The sequence below is a fragment of the Fringilla coelebs genome (assembly GCF_963513975.1).
Source record: "Fringilla coelebs genome assembly, chromosome: 12".
In the NCBI taxonomy this organism is placed as follows: Eukaryota; Metazoa; Chordata; class Aves; order Passeriformes; family Fringillidae; genus Fringilla; species Fringilla coelebs.
Window position 1 is genome coordinate 7,840,047 of NC_140038.1, and position 15,097 is coordinate 7,855,143.

At 36.5% G+C, this 15,097-nt stretch overlaps 1 protein-coding gene across 5 annotated transcripts in view; it reads left to right on the forward strand.

The window, feature by feature from the left end:
- The window catches only part of LRRC49 (leucine rich repeat containing 49), a 38,099-nt gene that overhangs the window by 1,050 nt on the left and 21,952 nt on the right, over nt 1-15,097 (forward strand). For 3 of the 5 annotated variants that reach the window (XM_084214007.1, XM_084214008.1, XM_084214009.1), the window contains exons 3-8: nt 135-222; nt 2,434-2,533; nt 3,101-3,304; nt 4,592-4,658; nt 6,710-6,853; nt 10,023-10,084. In XM_084214007.1, the coding sequence (XP_084070133.1) occupies nt 135-222; nt 2,434-2,533; nt 3,101-3,304; nt 4,592-4,658; nt 6,710-6,853; nt 10,023-10,084 (665 nt within the window). The remainder of the gene's footprint in view (nt 1-134; nt 223-2,433; nt 2,534-3,100; nt 3,305-4,591; nt 4,659-6,709; nt 6,854-10,022; nt 10,085-15,097) is intronic. The other 2 variants (XM_084214011.1, XM_084214010.1) reach the window with 2 other exon arrangements.

The window sequence follows — 15,097 nt, forward strand, 5'->3', positions numbered from 1 at the left end:
GATCTTTTATCTGATCTTTTATCTATACCTCTTTACTGTAATTCCTGAGAGCTCTTAGTACTGAGGTTGTGTTTATGTAAAGACATTATTTGCATTTGAAAACTCTTAACATTTGTCTACATATTGTGTTACAGTTTGAATTCAGAATAAATAAAGAGCAGTCATCTTTCCACAATAGGCTTCTGCAGCATGATCTGGAAAAAAACTACTCAGGAAGACAAGGTAATATTCAATAGAGCTTGTTTTGTTTGTCTTTTGTATCTGTTCTAGTCTTTAAAAAGTAAAGAAAGATTGTATCATGATTAGAAAATATAAGAGTGACAGTGCTTCCTACTTGGCTACAGTAATTCCATGTAATTACTGTTGCATCTTGTCCTGAACCCACTGCCTGACCTTTTTCATCCTTTTTTTCCCCCCTTATGGAAGAGTGTTTTTTCTTCTACCTACCAAGCCACAGCATATCAAGTGCCCCACTGTATATTCCTTCAATAGCCACACAATTGTCTAAAGTAACATTTTATTGGATGTTTAACATTTTAATATGTTTAGACAAAATTCGTTTCTAATTGAGAGATAGTTTTTCTATTGTGCTTGCATGCTCTTGGCTTTGCAAAGCAAGATACTGGTGCTATCACTGCTAACTGTGGTGAGGACTGGAAGAGACTTGAAACAACACTTCTGCCATGTTGCTGCTGCTTGCCTATGATTGGTGTGAGTAGAAGATCAATTTAGTTATTATGGCAACTCTTTGTTCAGTCTGGTAAAAAGTGAAGGCCAGCAGCCATTCGGAACAGGTTGACTTTTAGGGCTACTGTACAACTTCTGGAGTAAATGTAGGTCTGCAGTTTGGTTTTGTTCCCTGTGCAGGAGACCAAAGAGTATGAAGTCCTTTGGTGTGTAATAAGCAGCTCTATCTCCCAGCACCACCCAGTCTGACAGAATTTTCTGGTTTGGTGTTGAAGCAGAGTACAGGGTCTTTATCAGGACTCTGGGAGACTTCTGTTCACACCCCTACAAAATTCAGAGCATGACAAATGAGCCACATGTTTGGTTCACATGATTGAAGTGAAATCTTTTCATTAGTCTCTCTTTTACTGGGAGCCTTACCAAAGGTATTTCCTAGTGCTCCCTTTGGGTGTTAAGAGAGGTACATAGACCATTGTCAGAAACCAATAGAAATCTTTTTCAAAAATAGAGTACAGGCATTTAAATGAATGCTTTTTATAAATCTTTCTTTAATGGAAGAGTGGCAATAGGGATGTTTTACATGCCTTTAGGAGGATGACAGTAGGAAAAAAAAAAGTCACTTTACTGCCATTCTGTCATGTTTCAGACTGATAATTTTAAGTTTCTGGTCTTGTGCTTATTGGCTTAAAAACCTGTGACACAACTAAAGTAAGATTTTTGCAACAATTTAAATTGATTTTAATATTTTGGGGGTTTTTTTCAGTTTTGATTTTGAAGGATGTGTAGAGAATGTTGTTAGTGTAGCTAATGATAAAATTCAAGAGTAGCACTGAATAGATTCTAAATTGACTGACAAATTGTTTTACTCAAACAGATACCTAATAGTATATTTCAGACAACAATGGACACATTGCTATAGTAGTAAAACAGTTGTCTTGTTTATTGCAGATTTGATGTTTTTCCTGTTAACATATTTGATTTATTTGAAGGAAGGGGAAAAAAAGAGGGCAAGCACACAGAAGTCAAGCCTATATTTTGCAGTAGTGTGCATGTACAATGATCTATTTTTGACCAATGTTTTTCAGTGGATCATTTTCTAAATAAGCCAAAGCTCACAGAACACATTTGTTGATTAATTTTGCAGGCATTTTTAGACATCCTCTCTTTTTTCCTCGTATATTAATGAAATGCATAAGGATGAATTTATAAATATGCTTTCAAGGGCTGCCTATTTCTTGATAATGGGGTGAAATACCAATGATCACTAGGTATTGTGGGCACTTACCTTTGAAAGGCTTTGCATTTATTTGTGGCTCAGTGGGAATGTTGCAATATTTGGCGCTTTATTTTTCTCGTTCTATCATCTATTTGATCTGTGTCTTTAAATTTATCTGAAGTTCTTCTTTAAGTTCAGATACTGAAAGTGAAACAATTTTACAATCTTATGTTAAAATATCATTGGGTAATTTGAATCACAATAAAGAAATTTACAAAATATCTGCTTACAACAAATTGTTGAAAAAATCTCAAAGTAAAGAAATAGATGTACTTTGGAAAGAGGATGTAAAGGTATAGAGTCATACTATCAGGAGAGAAAACTGATAAATCATAGTACTGAATGGAGGCAAAAAGCGCTTTCATGGTTTACTTTTTATAAGAAAGAAAATTTTGCTTTTATCACCTGTAGTTCAAAGCATGCATCTACAGAGCAGTAGTTCATATCTTCTCTGTATGATTTTCCAATAGATAACATGAATTTTGGGAGCAGTTCATCAATAACATTTCCTGTATTGCAACGTACTGCTGAAGAAAAAATCCTGAACTCAGACAGACTTACCCTGGAAAGGTGAGAGGGTGACAGAGCACATGGCCCAGAGCCTCAGCCCCTGGTCTGAAGTGACCAGAGTGCCCCACTAATGGCTGCAGTCACTGGTGGGATTGGGTTGTTGGGTTTTGTGTGTGTGTGTCTTTCTGAAGGAAGAACTGTCCCATGGAGAAATTCTCTGAGTGTCCTTGTGATGAATATACCCATACAGCAGTCTCCTGAGGCAGGCAGATTTCTGATATGAACAGGCTGTTCATGTGATGGCTGCAGAAAAACTTAACAGAGTGTGAGGCCACATCTGTTGGAATTTTAGTGTGGTTACAATACAAAACTTTCATGTTGTTTCCATGTAACAAGCAAATCTCTGAGAGGGGTTCAGAAAATTTTGGAAGTATTTCAGCTGTGTTTTCAGGCTAATTTTTTAATAGGCAGGATTTTCTGCTGTAGCTACAAAATTTAATTAACAAACCAAATTAATGCTGTCTTAACCAAGATAGTGTACTTTTCTCTGTTCAGAGTGGGTGAGCAGAAGGTGGATTACTGATTTGTTACTTACTTGTGTATTCTGTTTTTTCTTTTTTCTTCCAGGCAAAAACTGACAGTGTGCCCAATTATTGACGGGGAAGATCACCTTCGTCTTTTGAATTTCCAGCATAACTTTATAACTCGTATCCAAAATATTTCTAATCTTCACCATCTTGTTTTCTTAGATTTATATGATAATCAGATTGAAGAGATAAGTGGGGTTTCAACTTTGAGATCCCTGAGAGTCCTTCTGTTGGGAAAGAACAGGTAAAAATAATAAAACCTAACTAGGGCACTCTACCTCCTATGGTGTAACAACTGTGATTTCCCATTGTTCTGATACAGTTTTCAGTTTGTGATGTTGCTGTCATACCAGTGAGACCTGCCCTAAGATTAGTAAGTGTCAGGGATTCCACTGAGGAAGCACACTGATTTTATGTTTCATGTCTAAACTTCCTTTCTTAGTAAATTTAAGCAACATTTCCAAAGTACTTCACACGTTCTAATCTGATTGATTATTAAATATGTTCTTAGATTTGTGTGGCATGTTGTGGAATGTCTTTTCAGATCAAATGTAGTATTCATTGATTATTTGTAACGTATAAAAAAATATTTCTGCCTGATGTATTTGTCTAGTATTTTTCCTAGACAGATGAGTCATGGATTTTAATGCTTATTTATTGCTTTTAGCCTTTAATTTTAATAATTTAATACATGTATCTGTGGAATTGCTCACACACCTAAAGGTTGTGCTCTGACTTTTTAAATTTTCCTCAGTTTCTTATATTCATTGAGAACTAGTGCCCAGATTTCAGTTGTGTGCAGATTATAAAGAATGTACCTCCTAATTCAGCCTGGGTTCAAAACTGACAAGTTTCAATAGTGCCATGTGTTGCTAGAGCTAAGAGCTTTTGTATTAAAAATTTCACCTGTAGAAATCAATTTTGTTTATAGTAAAATGTTGGGGTTGTGGGTACTACAATTTTAAATTGCTTTGAGGAATTATTTTCCTTATCATAACCACCCTGGGTGCAGTTTACCTTAGAAATGTGGTGTTGAGGTAGTTAGCACTTGGCCTGCTAGTGAGTGAGTGGTTACACATCAGACAGAGTTGTCAGTAACTCCTTTCAGCTTGGCCTGTGTGTGGTCTCTGATTACTCTCAAAGCAAATGCTTAATGCATGTGTCTGATGTCATCAGCCAGTAGGTGATGCTGTTGGGTGTGTAATAGCCTAGGTTTGGAATCTGACAAAATAAGACAGGACAGTGAAGTTTTAAGACAACGAAGTTCTTGACTTTGGTTTCTAGTGGAGCAAGCATTCCATCCTTTTCTTCTTTTTAGAAGAGCCACATAAATGCTGCTGCTATTGAATTATTGACAGAAAGGAAGGTGATAAAGTCATACTCATTTATATATTTTTTTTTTCATGGTTCAAAATGTTGTTATTTTTCAGTTACTCTTGTTAGTCAGGAAAAAAAGGCTTTTTTTTGTACTGGCTAGAAAATGAAAGATACTTTAATATTAAAAATAATTGTAATAATTGAAATCTTGCAGAATAAAGAAGATCTCAAATCTGGAGAACCTAAAAAACCTTGATGTTTTAGATCTTCATGGAAATCAGGTACAGTACAATAACTTGATTGCTTATGTTTGCTTTGTGGGCATAATGTATTTGCTGTGTCTTTTACCAAAGTATTGTTTCATTAAAGGGAACTGGTGGCAAGTTTTGCAGCTCTTGAGGTCACAGAAGTCAGTAAGCTAATAAAAGGTGTCATGATGCTTATTTTGAATCTTTGTAGCAGTCTTTTAAGAACACTTTTAAGAACATTTGTACTTTCAGTGTTGTGCTTCAGGCAGGTTACAGTGATTAAAATGCTGAGTTAGCTGAGTATGATGGCACTCATACCCCCACAACAGTAACCTAGCACAAGCAGTTGTGGTGTAGTTAAAGTAAAACAGTCTTAGAACTGCTTTAAATTTTTTGGTATGATTGATTGCTGTGTCTACTGTTGGTGGTCTGACAAAACCAGATTCCCTAAGTACGTGTAAAAGAGAAGAAAAAGACAAGTTAGCATTGTGGGGACTATAGGTCATGCCATAGGTTTGGTGCTTCTTTAAATCCCATTAGTCAAACAGTGAGCACGTTGTACAGTGGCAGAGGCAGTCTAGGACCAGGGGATGGCATTGCCCTTGGAGTCTTGGCCATCTCCAAATATATTCATTCACAAGTATTTGCTTGATCACACAATCCTTTTTGTGTTGCTGTTGGAAATTTGATAGGGGGTTATGTTTTTGGTAAAAATACTTGCAGACTAATGCTGCAGCTGTGGTGGTCAGCAATATTCCCAGCACAAATGAAGGAATCACTAATGAGAATGAAACGCATCTTGCACAATTCTGACAAGTGATGTAGATCTGACCCTTTTTTTTTGTCTTCAAGTATCTATATAAGTCTTTACATTAACTGCAACTTTACATTTACTTTACATTTCGGTTTCCAAAATGTTTTCATCATAAATGTTTATGTGAATATTAAGTATTATTTGAAACATCCAAAAAGAAATGATAATAGCTTGTATTATTTCTTACCTAATAGCCCATATGAAAAGCTGGTGTACCTTCATGTGTGCATGCATAATTGAAACAGGCAATTCAGTAGAGCTAATCTTAAAGCTTAGCAAAGTGGTAAAGAGTATTTCTATATGTTGCTGATGAAATCATTATCTTTGCAATAGCAGTGAAATACCAGGATTAATATTCTAGACTGTGGCATTCTAGCCTGTAATTCTAGCTGGGCAGACATCAGCAGAGGTCTGGGCTCTTCATGCCAACTGTCTGCTCTTGGGGTTGCTTTTAAAAGTCTCTCTGGATAAATATCTTTTAAATAGTGGCATTCACTGAGAGTACCCTGCTGTTCCTCATGCAGTGGCTGTCTTTCTCCCTGTGTGCAAGTCAGGCATAAATTCTGCATAGGTGCTGGAGGACAGATCCCACACTGCCATGAGAAATAACTATCTGGATAGAGAGCCTTGTGTGGATCACTGGGAAATGCTAGCAGCAGGAAACAAACCCATACTGAATCATCAGAGCAATTATCAATGCCTCTGTAAAATAAAGTGGTATTTCTAGAAATAAAAACGAAAATTATCATTATCTATTATCGCTCTTTTTGGTTTTGCTTTGTCATTATCATCTGAGTCTTTAAAATAGGTTATTAAGTATAAAAACAAGCATCTGCCAGCTGCCTGTTTACTGTACTTCAGTCTTTGTTAGGTCCCTCCCTTTTCTAATCCCAGGAAGATAAATAAGTGTCTTTGCAGACAAATTAAGGCTCAATCATGCACAAAATTCCCCTGTTTTGGCATACCATGATACCATCAGTGTTGTCTTGGTTTTGTGTCTTCAAGGTTGCTGCTACAGAGCAGCACAGCTGAAATAACCTGATTTCTGATGGGATAGAAGGAAATGTTGACTGAATTGAACTGCAGGATGGCAAGAAAAATGTGGGTGAATACTTGTTCTGCATCTCTGAGTATCATGGTTTAGAGAAACACAGGCACACTATTGTATGAAGCTGTATGTTCATGTATGCTTTTAGAAAACATGTCACATATATACACATATTTTATATCCATATAAACACAGTGTGCATGTTTATCGTGTCTCTGGCAGATTGCTAAAATAGAAAACATCGGTCATTTAAGTGAACTGAGGGTGTTAAACCTTGCCAGAAACCTCCTCACTGTTGTAGAAAACCTGAATGGACTGGATTCGCTCACAGAGCTCAACCTCCGTCACAATCAAGTCTCTGCTATAGTAAGGACCAAGACTCTTGTCCTTCTCTTTTTTCTTTTTCATTTCCTTTTCTTCGTTTTTGACAAAATGAATGTCATCTGTAACTTCTTTAGACCATATCAGTGTTTCAGATTTTTGACATCTCGTGTTCTTATATTGTTTTGCTGCAATTCTTAATTGTACAACATAAAGGTGAAACAAACACGTTCATTTTGGTGTTATTTTCTTAGAATGTGTTCAGGGAGACTTGACTTAGAGGACCTTTAAAGGTCCTTTCCAACCCAAACTATGCTGTGATTTTATGATGACTTGTACTCTTTCAAATCTTGAAAGCTCACGATGTTCCTTGGGGAGGGGGGAAGAGATTTTGTGGTTCTAACATGCAAATTTAGATACTCTTCTTCCATACAAGTTCATGTTCTAGAAATAAATATTCTCAATTTTTGTAGGTTAGCTAAGCCATAAGACCATGTTAAATTTAATCTTAAGAATGTTCCTGGAGCAAATGCAGAGAATAAAGGTATTGATTGTAAGAGCAGGGTTTTCTAATAGAAGCTTTAACCCAGCATTTTAAGTTTTCATATTCTAAAAATTAAGATTTTCACTTTGCAATTTGAACTGTAGTTCAGGTATGGCAAGTGGATTATTCAAACAAGAGCTTTTTAAAATAAAACAGATTACTTAGATAGCTACCTTTCTCTGGCCTGCAAAATTCTTTTAGTTCCTGGTCCCCTGTTGTTGCTGAGCCTTTCTTTTCTTCAGTTTCTGCCGTTTGCCAAATAGGATTTATTTTTACGTCTCAAAAATGAGAAATTTCTGCTCACTGCTGACTCTGTCACTGCACCTTCCCCTGTGTCAGTGATGTTACCTAGAATTCTCTTTGCTTGTAGCTTTTGCCTTTTCAGTGCTCTCAGGTGTAACTTTTACTTTCTGCTTGCTTTCTGCTGCCATAAGTGGAGAGTCAGCATGAAATTTAAATTAGTGACTTACAGACTTGGAGTCTGTGCTGTATCTCAATGTTTTAGTGTGTCCTGGCAGAGACAGTGTTTCAGAAGATGATGTTCTCTTCAGGGAAATATTTATTTTAGTTTTTGGCTTGTGGGGTTTTTTAACTGTTATTGGTAACTTTTTGGGTTTTTACTCTGATTAAACTCTAATGAAATACAGTTTTGTGAGTGTGGATTGGTTTGTTTTTCATTGAATGTTAATTTTAGCAAGCATGGCACTAACTCTGTTTAAGTTTTGGACACATTATACTGTCTAAAACTCTAAGTAAATATGGCTCCTAAAATAAAATATTTTTGCTTATGTTATTGATAGATGTCTTTTTCTGTGTGTACAGTAATGTGCATGTGTTTCTTATATTTGTTTGGTTTTTTTTAAATGAAAGCTACATTCCTTTTGTATGGAAATTCAGATTCTGCTGCAATAGGAAATTACTAAAAATGCAGAAATATGGAAAGAAATATATTATTCTATGGAAAGAATACCCAAGATAGTTTATTTCTGGAGCACTTGAGTAGCTGAGGGAGGGGGGTTATGTTTTATTTAAGATGAAGTTTAAGTTCATGTGGTTGACTGTGCAGGTGGAGGAGATATAGCAAACAGAATAAATGATGACAAAGTCTCATATGGCATCAAAAGCACAGATCTATGCATACCATCAGTTATGAAATATCTACTTTTTTTATATTTGTCTTTGAAAGATTGACCTGCTTGTTTAATTTGGGGTACTGAAAATTTAGAATTTTGGGTTTTGTCATCTGCAGCTTGATCTTACCCTGGAAGGAGGACTAGTCAAGGTGTTCACCATTTCTTCAAGAAAGAACTCTTGCCCCCTGTCTGCCTCACTATAAGACTTTGTATCAAAATTAAAGTAGCTGGTGGTTTTTGGGATTTTCCTGCCACACCTATGACATTTGGAACTTGTTTTACAAGATAGTGACACATCATGCTAGGATATTTGCCTTGAGGGTAATTACTTTGTGTTCCCCAGTGATTAGTTAAAATCATTACTGCTTAAGCATTCCAGTGCACAACCCTATAATGCCTGTCCTCACATGTGTGCCCACCCTTTTAGGCATGAACACCAAGTAGCCTTAGGGACAGAGGGGATACCCAAAAGCACCTGTTGTGAGCTCAGTCTTTCCATGGTCTGATCTGGGAGGCCTCAGGACAGCTCTGACCAGGGAATTTTGCACCTGCAGACTTGATCCCTTAGGCCTTGCTCATTGGTGACTCTCAGCAGCTTTGCTAGCTTAAATTCAGTGTTTCATTAATAGGAGCTGTGGGGTTTGTTAGAGTTGCTTTTGTTTACCTGTTTGAAATGAAATGTTCTGGACTGCTATGTAGTCATGTCAGAAATCTGATGAAGGGTGGAAGAGTTGTAGGCTAAAATCAAGGCACTGAGCTCTGATGCTCCTTTCCCTTTGCCAGGATTGTGTCCTCTGGTTTCAAGTTGGAGTGTGGCCATTGTTAGGGTAAGGAGATGCAGACTTAGAACTGAGGGGTTTGGTGTGAATGACTTGTGAGTCCCTGCAGACCGTGCTGTCTGATATGGATGTATATTTCATAAATGAAGTTTGATCTTACTTGATATGTTTCACGTTACTAATATTTGAGCTATTTGCTATTTAGAGGTTTTCTGCAAAGGCATTTAGTGGCAATATTAAATTTAGAGTTTCTTATTCTGTAAACTCATATCTTCTTCTAAATGTTAATTGTGAAGGTTGTAAAGGTGACAGAGTCCTTCAGATAATTCTCTGACTGGAGAGTCACTGCTGTTTGGCAGTGCTAATTGCCCTGCTGTATTGCTGTATTGCACCTCAAAAACCTTATTTCAGCAAGCTGCTTTTTTTTTTTTTTTAAAGCATGTTTATCCTGCAGCTTAAATGCTGAGAGAGCACCTTGGCTTATTTCCCAAAAGCCTGTTCAGAAAGCAGCAGCAGTATCCTCCTTTTCTTTAACATGATTTGCTTTGCAAGTGATGCAGCGTGTTCTGCAGAGTGGGATCTGCACTGAAACACTCCCTTGCAGACTGCATTAGGGAGAGATGGAGCTGCACGTTCAACAGAAATCAATGTTGCAGCAAGGTTACAGCATTTAGAAATGAAAGCATTTCATCAGGCCAAGTAAAGAGGCTCAAATGCCATTTTCATCTGCTGAATTTATGCCTGTCTTTTCTTTCTAGAAAGATGTGGATACTTTGCCCTGTCTCCAGCGTCTCTTCCTCAGCTTCAACAATATATCTAGGTAAGGGGAATAGTAGTTTGCTTCCTATCAGTAATTTGAAGTATCCTACTGGAGCTATATTTAATGAAAATTTGAATTCAAGCACTGTGAGTACAGATCCTTTTTTCCTTCCCTAACATATCAAATTTTAAAAATCAAGCCATTGTGTATTTTCTACTTTAAGTATAAAAATTCTTGAAACCCTTGGCATTCAAATGTAGTTGTACTGTGAGTATTCTACCAAGAAACCTATTTTTAATTGATTATCATACTGTTTATAGTGGTCAAAATTAAATTTTGGATTTATAAATACATTGTTTTGCTGTTAACCTAGTTGTCTGTTAAGGCAGCATGATGCAAGGTACAAATTATATTTAACATTCCATCACGGTATTTCTGGAGTTATGCAAATTGCTGAGTCAGATTCTGCTTGCTATGGGTAAATTATTTCATGCTTGTATTTTACTTGTCCATGTATTAATAAAGTCTGAAAGGTATATTCATGATTCCCTTTCAGACCAGATGGCAGAAGCAAAATAGCTCAACTCACAAAGCTGGGCTTCTATAGTTTCAAGTAACTGAGAGCATTTTGTTATAAATAGAAATGTTTTTCTTCTGTGCCTTTTCATATTAATGCATTTTTGAAGTCTGCCTTTATACTTGTGCCAGTATTTGAGAAAAACCCTAAGTGCCTGCATTATCTTTAGTTTGGTATGTCCTTTTTCTAATCCCTTGATCACCAGCAGGTTTCTTTGTTTAGAATCAAATAATTAAATGTGGGGTAGGGGAAGATGCTTCATGTTCTAATTACTGGAAATGCCATGCTATTCTTGTGGTATCTGCTTTCTCTGTAAAATGTACTTAGTAGGAGCTTTTATTGCAGTAGCTACTCAAACATTTTATATTGACCTGCATTATGTGTCTTGCAGACAGCTCCAACCTACTTGTCTATGTTTCTTAGGTTCTTAAAGTACAAATGCAGTACATCTTAAATACTCATGCCTGTTAAACACTTAAAAACAATTCAGAGATGAACTGCAGGAGTCTTTCTTACGCTCTTCCCTTAGTTAATTTCCTAGTCTTTTTATTTTACATTTTAATTTGGCATAGTGAAGGGAGGGGGTTAGCATTTTGCTGCTTTTGAATCGTTTCCAGAATTGAGACTTGCCTTTGTTTCTGGCTTTCTAAAAAAAGTCTCAGGTTGGCAGGAGCAAGGAGGAGACTGCAGCAGCTTGACTCCCTCTCTGTCAGGGAGCATCACTGCAGTCAGGGAAATTGCCCTGTCTTTTTATGGACTTGATGCCTTTTGTTGTAGCTTTCTGACTGCTTTCTCATATTGTTTTATGCAAATTCATATTATTTTTACAGTGTTCAAAGAAGGAAAAATGTTTGAAATTTCCTGTGAGGTTTTGATAGATTTCTCAAAGTTTGTGATCAATAGCTTGCTTCTTGGTACTATATAAAAAATGTCCTTTATCTATGGGGACTTTAGTTGGTCTATTGCTAGATCTAGTCTTAGGTTTCTTGTAAGCTACAAATACTTATCTGGAGCATATAGGGTAATACATAATTTAGTTTGAGTTTGCAGTTGGAATAGGTATAAAAAAATCATAATGTTAAACAAAAGATATTGCTCTTCTATAAATTTTGTATATGCATGTAGGTGGATAGGTGGATAGATATCTTTAACTCTCTATTTACCAGTCATTATTTTAAGCCACACAAATGAAAAATTTCTTCTAATCACTTTCAGCTTGGAGTTTATTAAAATAATAAGCTTTTACTACAGGCAGCAGTTCTGAAGGCTAAAACCCTCTGTAATTCCTTATTTAGAGTTATGTAGTAGATATGCTTTCTACCAAGGAAATTATTAAATATTATATATTTAAGTATATTCTTGAGCATCTGTGATCTGGTGCTTGGCTTGATACTCTCTGAACTGACTGAAGAAGTTCTTTGCAACCAACCAGTGAACTGCTGTGCTCTATCTGACCATTCCTACACCCTTTTAAATGGTTTTGTATGCTTTTGAGTCACTTACCTCATTTACTCTGGGCCATAGGGTAATTTGAAAAATTACTTTTCCCAAAAATGACTCTGTCTATACAATGAATTTTGTTTGACAAGTGAATTGGTGCACAAATACTCTTAATTAATTTATCTATAGTGCATAAAAACCCCCAAAACTCTGCAAATGAAAGCAAACAACAAAATTGCCAGAACTTGAATACATTTATTACCATTTCATTGCAATATTTTATTAATGTTCATTTTTTAAAAATAGCATTTTTGAAGCAATGCTTCCATGGAAAGATTTTCTTGTTTCTATTTTTGTGTCAGTGAAAATACTTGAGTCTTAAATTGACACATACTGACATATTGTATTAATATTTCAGTGGAAGACTCAGGAATGCCATTGAAATTGTCACTATTTTAGGCATGAGGGTGTACCATGGGTTTAATCACTATGTTCTTTTTACCTCATACTTCAGAGAAGGGCTCAGAATGCTGCTGCTTCTCTGCAGAACTTTTAGTAAAGAAGGATATATTGGCAAGATAATGTAAGGTAAAACTGAACTTGATGCTGACAGGAAACAATTGGGCTTCAGCCCAAACAATCTTAGCAGTTACACACTGAAGGTGTTTATACCTGATGGCTGAAGGCAACAGCTATATATAGAATTGGTTATAAAGAAATCCCATTTTTGTCATGTGGCGCAGGGAAGAGATTGCAGTAACATTTGCAGGAAAGATTTGCCACAGAGAACCAGAAAGAAAGTTATTGCTCATGTTTGAACATGTGAAACCAGGGAAGACTATTTTTTATCTTGGAAACAAAATACATATTTTCAGTGTTGCACTGCTGTCCAGGTCAGCCTTATGTTGGCTTTTTCATTTAGTCTTGGCATATGGAATGAGTTGGATACAAGCTCATGTAATTTTTGTGCTTCATTTGGTTGCTGAATTGGAAACCTGAGAGAAGCAATGTTCTTAGCCTAATTAAAACAAGAAAGTACCTTTTTACTGAGCAAGATGAAAATTTATAAATGCATTGTTAAATGCTTGAACAAAAGCAGGAAAAGGGGAATGAAAGGTTGATGGTAGTCACATCTGTTTTCATAGGTATTTTGGTAGTCAGAGACGTGGAAGAATGCAAGTTTTCTTCTTGGAGTATTTTTGAACATACAGTTCCCTCTCAGGTGTTCTTTCAGACTCTAATAAGTATGTTGCCTTCTTTCTCTATTCCAGAGCTTTTCCCCTTTGTGCAATGGGCTTTTAAAAATTGATGCAAATGCGTAGAGAAGGAGCAACTGACTCCCTAAACAAGCAGGTTAAAACAGAAGATAAATATTCCTGTGAATGTGTATCACTGGTGCAGGTTGAGCTCCAGAGTGCTCTGCTGTTAGATAATTGCTGCATTCTGATATGAGAAGGAGAAGTGGGTTTGAGTCCCTTTGGCAGAGTGGAGACCTGGATGCAGGACTAGGAGCATGCACACAAGATGGAAAACAGATCTATTCTCAAAAGATTTCCAGAAAACACTTCCTGATAATTTAGCCCAAATTTGTGCCTTTTTTCTGTGTTGCTGACATTACAATTTTAGCAAAGATAATTTATGTAAGAAGAACAGGAATGAGAGGTGGATGTGTCCTGCAGGAGAAGGCCTTTTGGAAAGAGAATCAGACATTCCACTCAAGAAGATTGACTGAGGCAGTCTGACTCAGCACCATCCAGAGCTGCTTTGTATTTCCTGGGCAGGTTAAAGGTTCCTTTGTGGCGAGCAGAGGCTGGAGAGAGAGAGCCTTGAGATGTGGCTGTGATTCCTGTCGGGTGCTCACCACGGGGCTCTGTCCCTGCAGTCTGTGTGCTGGGAAGCCAGCAGGAGCTTGGTTGTAAATGTGCAATCTGTTTGGGAATGTAGCACATTAAAGCTTTAATTAGTTTAGGATTAGGATACCAGTGTGACAAGTACAGTATATGAACTTTTCTATATGGAATTTCTAAAACTCAGGTTTTTTGTATGTGTATACAAAGATGTAAAAACAGTTTTTTGCACTACTGTGTCTTTCTAAAACTGATCTGCTAATAGGGCAGCTAAAAGCAGGATAAAGCAAGCACATCTGTTTTTAGGTCCAGAGTGAATGTTCTGGCATGCTGAAGCAGTGAGAATTTCAAAGCACAGCAGTATGTGTAAGTGGAAGGTCTTGAAATCGCACTAGCAAGCTTTCAACTTTTCTGTCATTTCCTGAAGAAATTGTTTTTATTAAAAATCTGTAAATCATATGTAATGAAAGAAGTGCTGTTTGGTTAAATGTTTAGTGGTAAGTGCTCAGAATAAATATATTTAATGCTTTTAAATATACTTTAAAATAATTTTGAAGACCAAAGATTTTAATATTTTTTAAGCAAAATATGTTCTAGCTTGATAGAAATTCAGACTGTGGGGTTTTTTGTTCTAACATATTTGAGTTTGCCTTACTGACTTCTGTGTCATTTGGGAAGATTATCTTTTATCTTTAGGACATATTGAGTAGATATTTTTGATGTAATATATCAAACCGAGCTTCTAAAAATGCACTTCCATAAGGTGTTTTCTGGAAAGGAAACAGGCTCATGAAAAGAAACAGAAAATAATAATCAAGCTTTAAATACATGTACAAAACAGCCAATTCTTCAGATATCTTAAGAACTTTCACTGTCTGTCACAATCTAGCCAGAGTTCACTTTCCATTGGTTTTTAGGTTGTTTTCATGCACTAAGCACAAAGGCAGTAGCATCTTCCTCTTTACTGTCACTTTTCTGCTGTGCCCTCTGTCCCATGCAGGAGCTCCTTGCATGCAGCACCAATTGCAGCAGAATAACTATTGCAGCTTTATTCAGTGTCAGTCTTTGAAATGAACATCTGTACTGCATGTGTCTTCTGATCACTACGCTCAGGGCAAACTCAAGGTTTGACTTGACATACGGCAGACTTGACCTTGGAAGACCAAAGAACATAAGGATGGTGCAGTGTCATACCTTCATTGTAAACAT